The 14,675-nt window shown below is 30.8% G+C and overlaps 1 protein-coding gene across 1 annotated transcript; it reads right to left on the minus strand.

Moving 5' to 3' along the window:
- Positions 1-11,880: 11,880 nt before the first annotated feature.
- On the minus strand, positions 11,881-14,583 carry LOC111037178. Its single transcript, XM_022319568.1, has 6 exons — positions 14,224-14,583; positions 13,703-14,080; positions 12,614-13,132; positions 12,431-12,525; positions 12,141-12,340; positions 11,881-12,043 (listed from the first exon to the last, which is right to left on the minus strand). Exons 1-6 carry the CDS (start codon positions 14,363-14,365, stop codon positions 11,947-11,949), a joined length of 1,431 nt encoding a protein of 476 aa, XP_022175260.1. The 5' UTR covers positions 14,366-14,583; the 3' UTR covers positions 11,881-11,946.
- Positions 14,584-14,675: the final 92 nt, after the last annotated feature.

Raw genomic sequence — 14,675 nt, forward strand, 5'->3', positions numbered from 1 at the left:
TCCTAATCATCCTAATCACTTACGAAGTATCACCCTTTAAAATTCGCTCAGCAGTTAAAATGAATTAAGAGTAAAAACTATATATAGAAGTCTATCGGCATGATTAATCATAATTGTTATTATTGACGTTCCGAACGTAAAACGTGCAAATTAAATTATAATAATAATTTAATTGTTTTGGAATTAATGAGACCCAATTAAATCCAAAATGTCTAGCCATCAGATTGTTGTCTTGAAATACCGCTCAATTATTAACGATTACCTGTACATTGTTCGAGTAAGAACAAAACGTTATGTTATTATGATTAGTATATTATTATTATTACTTTGTGCCTGTATTTATCGAACGCACATGTGCTAATCTATTGTATTTGTTGGGCATATGAACGATACATAATTCTTTAACACAATATATCTATATGCACACGGTACACAAAATATAAAAGATTTTTGCCCACACATGTTTACATTGAATGGACGTCCGGTATACTTTCTACGCCACCTCCATTGACAATAGATTAATGCGCGACTTAGGTCTGGGTACAGGCAAATCATCGAGACTGCACGTTGAAACGTATGCACAGAAGATATGATTATTAATCTAGTAAGTCGGTTGAGTAGAAATATAGGGAACTATTTGCTTGTGAAAATATCATAATTCATTTTTATCGGTTTCAGAAAAACTGTTGAATACCTATTGAAAAAATTAATAAAACAATAACAATAATTTAATTAACCGGTAATAACAAGCTCCTCATAATTGCTTTTGTACATATTTTTTTAAAAGCTTATTTTGGCTTTTGAGTTATTTGGAAATTACTATAGGTAGAAGAATTGATGGTAAAATACTCAAAAAACTATTTATTTTAGAAAATTTCAATTTTCAGACTAAAATGTTTAATAATTCAGCATTGTAGACTTATTTATTATAATTCTATTTTAGTACGAAAAATACACTACATTTATTAGGAAGCATAATATTATATTGTACTTTACAAACAAAACAGGTACCTTAAAATACAATTATTTTGTACGTTTGTCAACATCGATGTGACATCTATTTGACTACACGTCTGATGTAGATGAAAAATGAAATTTAAAAAAAATTACATTTCAAATATGCATACATATGCATTTAACCTCGCATAATATTATTGTGTTTCACATGACATGACATAACGAAAAGTAGTGCAAGCAATACTTTGCTAAAAACGTAAATACCTTAGACGAAGATGTATGCGTATCAATATGTTTGTAATTTTGTATATTATATCAAACAATTACAGTTGAACAGGATCGATTACTACCTATATATATATTTATTAATATAGCGACTATATTTTTTCCACCTTATTCTTTTTGCCTGCTGGCAAATAGTAAAGTAGTAAAACGCTAGGGTATATTTATTACAGTATTTGCGATTAGTTTATTATTTTCGTCCTCGATTTCAGTATATTAGCCTATAGGCCACATATTATATTATGAATAATAATATCACAGCCGAGCTGATAATAACATTATAACGGACTGCGCACACACACCTGTGGCTGTAATATACACCTCTATAATACACTTAAGCATAATCACTGACAGCGTCGGGGTGGAGGAAAAACCAAGACTCAACGGATGACGGATGCTGCGGATATGACGACTGGGTCGTTGGAAATAATTTATTATAATACGGTGTGCAGGGCATGTTGTCATCGGTTATTATTTTAAAAAAAGAAGAAAGTCTCATTCGTCTGAGAAAAACCACAATTAATCGAGACGCGTTTGTCCCGGAGGCGCGTTAACGTCTTCACTACATGTACCTACATCTAGTGTTTTTAAGCGTATCCAATAATTTTATATGTATGTGTGTGAGTGTGTGTATTTTCATCAAGCGATATATGAACAGCGAGACGCGTAGTCGCTATATTGATTTATTAATTTATTTTAATTCGTAAATAGGTACTCACATAATATATAATACGTGGATAGTAATATTATAATAATATATAGCGACAAGCGAGCCTTATGATATTTCTCTCGCGTATAGCCGAAAAGAAAAATAATAAACGCGCCTATATATTACACGAATATAAAATTAATTATTACAAATCCCATGGATAATATTAGAGTATTATGACTATCACTCGTCTTGCATGTATATTTGTATGAAATAAATAATAATTGAATTCCGATGGTCGACACACGCGCAGATGCGTGCTACCCCTTCCCCCAGCAAACTATAATAGAATATCACGTTTACATAAACGCGTCGGTATCGAAATATTATCGCTTCACTCATCGCATTATCCATATATATGATATATGGGCATTGCATTTTTTGTACTTTTTGTATTTTTTATACTATATCATTTTTTTAAATCACTCGTCGAACGGGAAATTGTAAATATAGCCTTATGCTCGTACGATTACAATGTTCAACGTCTCATAATGACTCGGGGAAGACTGCCCTACGAGCTCTGAAGTATTTGCGTGTTATCACGGTTATCTGTTTAAGTACCAACGCAAATTGCAATTACTAATAATTATTTTTTTTTTATTTAAGCTGATTGTGTTAATTTAAATTTGAGAACAAAAATAAAGTGCAGTGTACTGTTATGGTCGGTTAACTGTTTTATGGTTAGTACCATATACCTATTAACATATGGATGGATGGTCGGCAGAGAAAACTTAAGACGACATCGAGTAAGTGAAGTAGATAAATATTATATGAAATTAACAATAAATCTTTTGTTTTAGATAGAAAATCAAATAGAATAAGAAATATAGTCATTTCTATCATGGTATCAACCAGTAATCCAAATAACTATTGGTGAAACAAATGTCACGATCCACTGCATGCATGTTATATGCAGGCCTCCAGATCCATACTACTTTGGCGTGAGACTGGCCAGTAACTATACTGTTTTAAGTCCACGTGAAGTCATTTTTTCCCCGCCGCACGTCATGGTACAAGCTCACGAGAAGAGAGGTCTGCGCATCCAATACGGTGTGCGATTATAAGCTATTCCTATTTTGTCAAAATCGGACGAATTGAGCAATATTATTGCATCGTCAATCGTCATAATAATATCATACATTTCACATACGAGTATACGATTTCGACGCTGCAGTCTTGAGCTCCTAAATCGTTTATGTACATTTTATTTATTATTATTGCACGTGTAGATGAAATTCCGGTGAAATAACCCGTCGAATTTCCAGGCACACGGTTTTCGAGGAACAATATTTCTGTAATACAATATTTTAATGAAAAATAACGATATCCTGGAAACTGGGCGAAACGAAAACCCTCGGAGGGACTGGTATTATGAAAATATATTTTTAATATAATGAATCGTTGTGATATGTATTAGGATGCGTTTTCCGGAAGCCGTACAATATTGGATGGTGAAAATAAAAATAATCAACGTCCTTATTAAGGTAAATGGTACCTATATGGTACTATTATTCAGAATTTTTTCCTCCAGATTTTTTACCAACTTGATCCGAGAAATGGATAATTATTGTTACGTATGATAAGTGCTTGTACATACAACTTTGAATTGGCATAGTTACATAATTTTGTGCAATTGTGTTGTGATAAAATCATAGGTATCATATTTTGATATAAAAAACCGTAAAACGTTTAATAAAAATAATAGGTAGTAATATTAGTAGGAAAACGGTAATCGAAAAAACTTATAATAACACAAAATGGGCCGAAACTCGACACGGCAGACGACGTGTTGAGAGATTAAATACGAAAACCTAACCTCTGAGAAAATTTACATAATATTTTTCCATCAGTCCTGAACGCCGAGCAGACAAGCGTGAACGGGAGAGGAATTAAAATAATAATAACAATAATTATTGTCCGGATTTATTATTACGATTTTTAAATTTCCTGTGCCATATTATTATCTGTTACCGGACCTGTCCCCGGTGGCTGTTGCTCATGTTTTTTTTTATTATTAGTATTATTCAGTGTGATGCTTTTATCGCCATTGGAGGATTAGATAAATATTAAAATATTAAACGACGAGTACATGAAAAAATATACAAAAAAACAACACAGCTATGTTATGCTCTAGGCGCGCATATTATACATTATTCACTATTTACACGACGCGTTTAGCGTCGATATTGTAAGTCGGTACTGGATAGGTAGTATTATGTATGCATACTAAAACCGTAATTCATTGGTGTGATCTGTAGAAGTTGGTAATAACTACGTACTTAATTCCATAATAGTCTAATTTCCATAATATCCATCATCGTAATACAATTACAACGATTAACGAACGATGAAATCCTAACGCGTCGAATGTCGGGTACCACTCTTCAAAATCATAGATTATAATATTATCATTTATAATCATATAAATACAGTGGTCGCCGCTTATTGGACTCACGGTTAATTGACTCATTCGCATATTAGACTCAAAACGGTTGGTCCCGATTCGCACGGTTAGGTTAGGTTAGGTTTTTGAGTCATTCGCCTTATTGACTCATTCGGTTAATTGACTCAAATTGTCGGGTCCCAAAGTGAGTCCAATAAGCGGCGACTACTGTATACCTAATAATGCAGATTATATATTTTTGACATACATCGGTAGTATAACTATATGAATAGTCGACAAAATTTAAGGTCAGAGATGGTGACGTCAACTTACAACATTTCGTCTATTTCACATCTTCACTTAGGTACCTACTGATTTTTTCAGCTTAAAAATACAACAAAATACAATTAGGAAGACTGGCCTTAGTACTAATAATATAGGTCTAACAATAATTAGTTTGTAAAAACGCTTTTAAATAATTTGCTCATACAAATATACTTTTATTCATACAATTTTGCTGGCTGGCCCACAAATACGATATCATATAAGCATATTTTACTGTGCTTACATCCACAATAGTCTTAAGTTATGCATATATTATTATTAAAATTTTAATTTTTGGAAATTTTAACTGAAGAATCATATTTTAAAATACTTGGATATATATTGATATTATGCGCTGTGGCGATAAATGAGAGGGGTTGAGTTTACTTGCTGAATATAACCTTATACACATGACCAATTTTTACTATTTTTTTTCCACAGTATTTGGTAACTGTCGTCCCCAAGTAAGATTGCGTGAACATCTGCAACAAAAGAGACTAAAACGAAAGATAAGGACTTTTTAGTTTTACTCTGATACTATGGATGGTTTATATACAGAAAAATATGATAATTCGACGTTTCGTTGTTGTGGAGTGTATATAAAACTTTTTAAAAGTATTATCGTTATCAAAGAGTGGGACCAAAAGTTTATGGACTTTTTTTATTGCATTATATTTTAACGTTTCAACGTAGACGTCCGGTTCACAGTTCTACAGTTTTAGCTGCGCAAACTCTTTCTTTTCAAAAAAATACATATCAAATATTTTTGTTTAAGATAGGGTTATATTACTATACACTGCAGATGTTTGTTATCTCTGTTTTAAATTTATGACTATTATCAACATGGACTTGTATTTGCTTCGTTATACGTGCAGCGTGTATTACGCAGAGTCGTAGAGGGACTAGAGGACTGTCGTAGATAACGAACATAATATTATGTCGGTGTGACGTTAACCGAGTACAAATAAATAATAATGATAGTATGAATAAAATGTAAAAAAATATCGTTGAATTCCAAATATATACCATATCATAAACGGTACCTATACATGAATTCATTTTGCGTGGGAAAAATAACTGAATTCTTCATAAAGATTCTTTATATACCTACTAAATATTTAGAGTTAAGCATATATGTAATATTCTATAGGTTGAAGAATTACTACCTTACCTTTTCAGAGATACAACATTTTCGTGAATATGGTAGTCAGTTGCAGAAGTCTTACATTACTAGTACATTACAGTTCTTTATATTTGATCATGTATCGACAGTTTTCATACCATTTATTAAAAATAGACACATGATACAATAAGTTGGATACTTATCAGTGACACACACACACACACACACACACACACACAAATGAGATATATTTTAATAGTAAGGTATAAATTAATAATAAATATATTTTTTAAGATCAAACATGGACCATGGCACAATCATTTATTAACTATTGTTATCAACTTTTACTTTTACCTTTAAATGATTTTATAATAAAATACATTTTTCTAGAAATTTACGATCTATGCATAAATAGTTTATAATAAAATACGTTTATAATATGTGCTTGTGATAAATTTGTTGACAAGAAATGTGTAGACAATACCGGAGAGATAATATAAATATTTATATATGATTTAATAAGTAGGATCACAAATAATATTATCATATACTTACTGTTAATTTGATATTCAATATGACATTATTTTCGGAATTTTCACCAATACAGTATTTCTTCACATTATGCTTGTCCCCATACCTATAATATTATGTATCTACGTCAGTTGTAGTAAGTTCAACCACGCCATTCCGCTAAAGCTTTCGTCGCCTTTTTATTAAATATATTTTTTATAAAAATACACACGGTTGTAAGCACATAACAACATTCAATAATATAAAAAAAAACTGGGGATTACTTAGTACTGCATTTGAACAGACGGACTTACCTTTATATCAAAATTGTTTATTTATTTTGACCAAAATAAAGTTATAAAAAATATATTTAATTATACACTTGAACTTTTTACTCAAAGAAATTGATTTTAATTTACATAATTCCTCGTATTATATTATAACACATTATGAGGTTTAATAGTAATGGTACACCAATTAATTACACAAACTTAATCTTTAAATATATTATTGACAAATTATTTCCTACTATACATAATTATTATGTTAGTGTTTTTTATAATTAAAGCTCTGTATATGTGAATTGGTGATTTAAGTAGTTCAATATATAAACAATAAATAAAAAAAAATTGAGAAAAAGAGTAAACATAATATTATTTTTACGTGTAGATGACATTTTAATAAATCAAAACAACAATGTAGTTGCTTATTAAACTATTTCGCTATGATCTGATCATTACACGTTATTATTATTATTTATACTCGCGAAGATGTTGTAATTACTGTAATCTTTAATAAATAAAAAACGCCATTAAAGTATATAGGTATACAATTATGCGAACTGAAAATAATAATAATATCGTAAGGACGAGTAATATTTACGGACAACGTACAGCACACGATACAGTATGTATGATAAATATTATAAATGTGTATTGCGTTATACTTAAATATAAATAAACGAAGTCTATGCAGATCGATGGCGAAAGAAAGAGAGACAAAAAGAAAGGACAAGAGACAAAAAGTGAGAAAAGGAGAGAGACAGATGGGAGTTTTTTTCTCTATATACTTTATACAGTTATAATATAAGAGGTTATTATATTATGTACGCATGACGTCGTAGGAATTATGGGCTTTTAAATAAATTGTGTTGTTGAAAATTATTAATTCGTTTATTATAATAATATATGTATATAGGTATACCTATAAATGGGAGCTCGTTTTTTTTTTCATTTTCAAGAGACGTCGCGAATCCATCTTGCGACTCTGCTCCGCTGGGGCGTGCGTACGCCGAAATGCGTTTTGTTATTATTTTACAGATCATCGCCAAAGGGCCCACCGTGATCGCCAGTTAAATTGATTTCTTGGCTCGAGATTTATGGTTCTTCGCAAAACGATGGGAAAATCGACGGCGGCGGCAGTGCCTGTGGCGCCTGAAAATCGTGAGAATAAGGTGTCTGGGGGGACTAATAGAGATTAATAACAATGAGTGCCAGTGGTGTATTGTTAGCTAAATTTATATATTATATAATATGTATAAGTAAGTCAGTGCGTTAAAAACATTTAATTACTAAAAAATATCATAAAACTGTTTTCCTAAATAAGAGGAAAATCAAGTGATAAAACACGTTTAAAATAATAAAAAAAAAAAATGTTTTCTTTCACGTTATACTTTTATATATCTACTGCGCGTATCAGAAACAGAAATCCGTTGCTGCCAACGCTGTATAGTGTATAGATATCCTAAAATGGAGTTGATCCGGTGGCGAAAGTGCGCAAATATACGCCCATCTGACGAAAAATAATTATTTATAACCATAATTTTTCACCGTCTTTGTGGCGATAATAAATCCGCTTTTAACGGCCTGGTGTTCGCCGCATATATAGCAATCTCTATTGTAATCTATGTGTTATACCTTATACGCAGTAGCGTGTACACAATATTAAAATTAAAATAATAATATATAAACCTAATGCTAAACCCTGAGTAAGTGTATAGGATTTAATAAATGTAGTATAATTAACGATTATCCGCAGCAGACCTAGATTTAGCCGCTTCCACCGTATGCCTGGCTCTTCCCGGTCTATAATACATTATCACCACAAGGTTATGGAAAATCCAAATACGGAAGTCTCACGGACACCGGTGCTCACAGATACTGAGATATGATTGAAATTTTATATGAATAACCTGCAGTGCCTTTGGTGGGTTTAAGAAGCCCTCTCGAGATTTTTACATTTGCGCACTACTGCGACCACTTTCATCCTGACATCATAGCCCATACTATAGTACAACCCAGTGGGAATATTGTAACCAACAGTTGGTTGGCCCGTACAGGCTTTAGGGTATACTAACATTTCAACGTTATCCACACCATAAATCATAACGGGAGTAATCTACTACCTATATTCACTAGAAAATATTATACGAGAAATTTAAACTATTTAAGACATGAAATGTTATGCTTAGCTTCGTTAGTGTGTATATTAGAGTGAATTTAATGTAATTAATTAAACTTAAATTCAACAATATTGTCTGTGTTATGTTGAAAGTGTTTTCTAGGTATTTTAATTTAGTTACGAGCATTTTTAAAATTTTGTTTTGTACACTAGCCATTTAGACATAAATTTTTTCGATATATTACTTAAATTCACGCTAAACTATTGTATTTTTGGAACTTAAATTTGTCATGGAACTCAATTGTAAATTGTAAAACGAAGACAACGGGTGGGTGTAGCGGCCGTCTAACAATAAATAACAATTTATAAATTAAAAATAAATGAAAATAATAACATTGGTACTACTTGGACTTGGTACGGCTTGTTAGTTGTATTTGGTTGTTTGTCGGTATGTTCGATGTGATATTTGTGGATGGTTGGCCATGATAAAATTGATATAAAACGTTTGGGCTTTGATTAGCTGCCAATAATATATGGTATATGATGCGGAAAATATAGAAAGTTATATTAACAAAAACTATGCTTTACTTGATAGCATGGTTTCTTTAAATAAGTATAGAAAAATATTTGTAATTTATACAGACCTAGAAACTAGTAAGCACAGTACTAACTACGCTATATGTATTGACACAATAACAACCTTTATATAAAACTATCTACAGTGCCTAATATACTGCACCAGTGTATAACTGACACAGTGACACGGGTGTAACCATGTTAGTCGAGTACCTACTTATGAAAAATTACTAAGCCCGAACATGATACAAGAAAAGGCCTACCCGTTCGTTACCGTATATGTTCGTATCTCGTAATTCTGTACCAACATTTTCTGAGTATCTACTGTTTTGGAAAATAAATGAGCAAACGAGCCTCCCGATACGAACGTAGAACAAATTTCAACCCGTATTGCATGACCATGTTCCAACTACGTTGGTAGTGGATAACAGCAAAAACAATGTGTGACAAAGAACCAACTAAGAATGAAAAAAATACTTAACTTGTGATGATAAAAATACTTAACTTGTGATGATAAAAATTTGCAAAATTAGGAAATATTGATGACTATAGATCTGTAAATTGAGACAGAATAACCGACAAACTTTTACCTACATACTCAGTAATTTTCTTGGGTTGGAATGGAGGAAGACTGAGTACTTCAACCAAATTCTCAGATATTTCGGATACTTTATTTTGGATTAGGATGGAGTGATCGGTACTTTATTTAGAATTTTTTTTACAAAATTACAAAGTTAATGTAAAAAAATGGATCACAGGTATCTGTTACAAGATAATAAACTAATAAGCTGACAAATAATTACAGTTGGCTTATGAATTTTTTTAATTGAAAATAAATTCATAAAATGTAAGTATAAGTCGTCTTATAGTTCGGAATTGAACATAAAACGGCAAAGAACGGGAATTAATCTACTAGAATTAATATTGGACTATGTTTTGATGGATTCCTTTGCGTTCGTATATATATAGGTACAGTGTACCTGGTACACTAATAAAGCAAGTGGTTCAAATTGTTTTGAACTTTCCGTTGTTTACCGTGTACCGTTTATCACACATAATCTGTATTGTATTAAATTATAATAAAAATATTTACTATAATTTGTAATTTACCTACTTTAAAGTTAGAGTTGTTAAGTTATTAAAAGTTACAATAACACAAATTATTACATAACTCTGAAGAACACTTCAGACGCAACATAATAACTCAAACAACCAACTAAAAACAAAAACGTTCTAATGAGTATACGTTCAACTAAGACGTGTTCTAACAAAGAAGTGTCCCAAACTAAGTGAAAAAATAACAGATGATTGGTAGCTTAAACCTATAACCATACAGGATTTCAGCTTGATGTTATTAAGTACCTATAGTGAAAATCCGCGTGCTGAAAACGTACGAATATGAATACGTTAATTAATTCGCCCGCACTGCATCCGCGAATTATATGGTTTTGCACGAGTTTCACGCTGGATGGGCCAGTGTACCTACGCTTGGCTATAGCCGTAATAATACACCAATATAATATATATATATATATTTACGGATTTCACATAACAATATAATACCCATGTGGCCGTGTATATGCGCGCGCAATTTATACATACACGCACTAATTGGACGCAATCGTTGCTCGCAACGGCCGAGTCGGATTAATCTTTATTGCTCGATAGTTCGCCGACGATAAATTAACGAGAGCTTACACGTTTCGCGTACAACGGCGTAGTATTATCATATAGGTACGCGTCTTTGCAGATAGGTACATTATATTATATTATATGTATACGTACCGGCCCGTGCGCGCGGCAGACGTGTCGCATATTAACATTAAGAGGACGCTACACCGAAAGCAAAACGTATACAACGGCCGAGAGAACGCGCTGTTAGGTGTTTTCACGATCCGCAAGCACGCGGCGTTTAAACCACGCCCACTACTCACAGTCGGCGGCCGGCCGACGATTTTGCTCATTCGGGAGCGACGTTTATTATTTTCTCAACCTTCGTCTTTGACGGTTCGCGTAAATATAAAATGCATACACGTAACACGTATATAGTATATTATGCCGCCGTAATATTTTTAGTATTCATGCGTACCTATACGCGGCTTGTATTGTTGTATTTATTGCATTATTAAATACTTACTTCATAAAAAATGTATTTAATATCTAATATATAACTGTATTCTAAGCTAATATTACCTAAATATCTAAATATTATTTTTTGTAGGTTAATTAATTGAATTTAATATTATTTTACGTTATACCGCTACCTCATAGGTATATTTTTTAAATTACATTTTTTGCGTATTTCTAAACATTATACACTTTTCACACATCAGTCATCTATTATTTATAAGGTTCTACTTTTCTACCTATCTTACAATCATTTGAAACCTACGATTTACTAATAACTAATAAGTAATAACAAAGATATTATGAATTACGCGTGTATTCAATAATATATTTATTAGTTTGTAATTAATAAATAAAACTCTTGTTTACTTTAATATGCGCATATTGATACCAATACAATAAAAAAACATTTTTCTGAAAGGAAATAAATTGGTTATGGAAATATAATTAGAATAATTAGATACAGTTTATAATGCAAGTAATAACTAATAAAGTTAGATATTTCATATTTTTATTTATAAAACTATATGTAGGTACCACACTATACTAGTTATATTACTTGGCTTTCTCTCGTTCTCGTATATCACTTTTTAGCATTCTAGTTGGGTAAAGTGGTTGTACTATTTCCGATAGTAAACATTGTAAATAAAATCTAAAACAAATAACATTAAAAATATTTTATGTTACAGTATTATTTTTAATATAAGTCTTAATTGTAATTATTAATTATATATTTATATTTCACTTACGCTTTAAGTTTATAAATCATTTTAGATTCCCAAAATGTAGAATCATAAAAAATTGTTTCGATGTTTGTCCAATTATTCGTGTGTATAACAAAATAACACAATTTTCGACGACTAATATGTAATTGCCCCATAATTTGGTAGTAATATGCATGTTCGGTTTTTAATTTAATTTTATTATTCACAAGACTACAGTATTGTAACTAAAAGTGCATATAACATATATATTATATATATTGCTAATTAGTAATTATTATTACATCATATTTCATTGTAACATACAAATAACTTACAAAATTATTGTTGACCGCTTCTATAGCACTAGTAGTATCTTTAGCAACATATGGGCATTTGATTTCTACTACAGCATCGTTTTCAATTAAACCATCTATAAAAAATAAAATAAAATTTTTAAAGACATTTAAAGGTATATTATTTTCTTATCAAAATACATGGCGATAAAAAAAATGATTTACCAGGACTCGCTGCTAAATACGTATCATTAGGATCAATGATCAAACCACATATTTCAATTTTTTTTTTTATAATTAATTCCGCCTTTTTACGTGCTATGTCTTCTACTTCTCGTCCGTATTTTAGCGATTTTGACTGAGCACTTGGGGCGTAAAGTATGTTGTATACTGTATTTTTGCATGATGTGTTGGCTCGCATTTTACAAATTTGTCCAAAACGCGATGCTGTAAGTCGTATTTTTCTTTCATAAAACCATTTTTCATTGTTACTTTGATCTCGGGTATCGATTTCAACTTGTTCAAAATTAACATCATTCAATGATGTAAGAAACATTAATTTTTTGGTTTCCAATTCTTCAGCTGACAAAATTTCTATGAGAGGTTCAGCTAAACCGTAATCGGCATCTGGTCCATATGAACGTGGCTTTTGGTACCTCCGCTCATCCGGAAATAATTGTCTTTTGTTTTTGGTGTTTTTTCGAATCCGATCAATGTTTTTCATAAATTTGTTTCCAAACATACCTATAAAATTATAATAATAAAAAAGTGGGCAAGTAGGCAAATGCTCTGTCGCTCTGATGCAAAGTAGGTGTCGACTGTATCTCGTAATTAATCATTGAGAATATGTTGCTGCAATCAAAAGCAACATTTTAATTCAACGATAAATCATTGTATACAATAAAAAAACAACTCTGAGTGGAAACGGCCTATAATTTTTTGTTATCAAACGATTAGAATTAAAGTATAATATAAAAAAAAATGCATAAGTACAGTAGGCAACCACACACAGACATGGATAAGATACTGTTTAAAAGTATTTCTAATACATATAGTATTTGGAATACCTACTTCAAAACAAGTATTCCAAAATCCAAATATATCGTAAATGCGATTTATACTGAAAAATAATGAAATAATTTATTAAATATGATTGAACGTTAAAAAAGTAGGTATACCTATTCAAAAAATACTGTATTTAAAATATTTGTAAAAACTAAAAAGTAGTTCAAAATTAGGAATACTATCCAAGTCTGCCAAATGTATAAATACATTATGTATTTATCAAATATATCTACTAGTGAACAAACCAACCTGGACTATTATTATTTGCCATTTTCTTATGCATTTTTCGTAAAAACTGATTAGAATTGAATGAAATCACCGCTGCTTCAACTCTCGTGTTATAACTTCTACGACCTGAAAAGTTTAACCTTTTCCCCGCCACATGCTTATTTATAATTGCATTGAATTGCTCGCATATATTATTTGTTTTATTTTCAATTAGGCTCTCTGCATTTAGTACTAATCTGGAAATGCAATTTTTCATTTCTCTCAATATACCACCATTTTCGGCTTCTGGGATTAAATTTACTGCAAGATTCGATTTTGACCCAGTACAAAAGTAAGCCGCACAATTTGAATGGTTCCCTAATCGGTGATATAGACAATTGTCTAAATCTTTTCGAAGGCCTATAAAATGTTAAATTAATTAAATTATTACGAGTTATAATTATAATATATTATAAATATATAATCGAACTAAGAGAAAAATAAATATCGTTTTCTAAAAAATGTTAGAACATTTTTTACTAATTAATAATATGAAAAATAACCTTTAATTTTTTGTGCCATTGTTAAGTCATTTTGATTTCTCCAATGTTTAGCTGATTTTGTAACATCTCCACGAAATCTAAGTATATTTGTCAAAATAAACTTTCTCACTCGTAATGGGTATTTGGTTTTTTTAGCAAGCATGGATATTTTACTGCAATAATTCCTTAAAAGATGATTACGACATTCAATTTTTTTAATGAAAAAATGTGGACCATAAGGTAAAATATCATTGAGTCGCTTTGTTACACTGCTGTCACCATCACCTATAATATTATACTTAAATATACTTTACAGAGGTTTTAAGGGGTAATAGGGATATTTATATATAAATTTAATAGTTAAAAATGAATCTGTTTAAAAAAAAAGTATACTCTTTATAATCAATATAAAGTATATTATATACAGATTATAATAGGATTTAAAGTCTAATACCATTTGAAAAAATACCTAT

This window comes from Myzus persicae, unplaced genomic scaffold, assembly GCF_001856785.1.
Source record: "Myzus persicae strain clone G006 unplaced genomic scaffold, MPER_G0061.0, whole genome shotgun sequence".
NCBI classification, from domain to species: Eukaryota; Metazoa; Arthropoda; class Insecta; order Hemiptera; family Aphididae; genus Myzus; species Myzus persicae.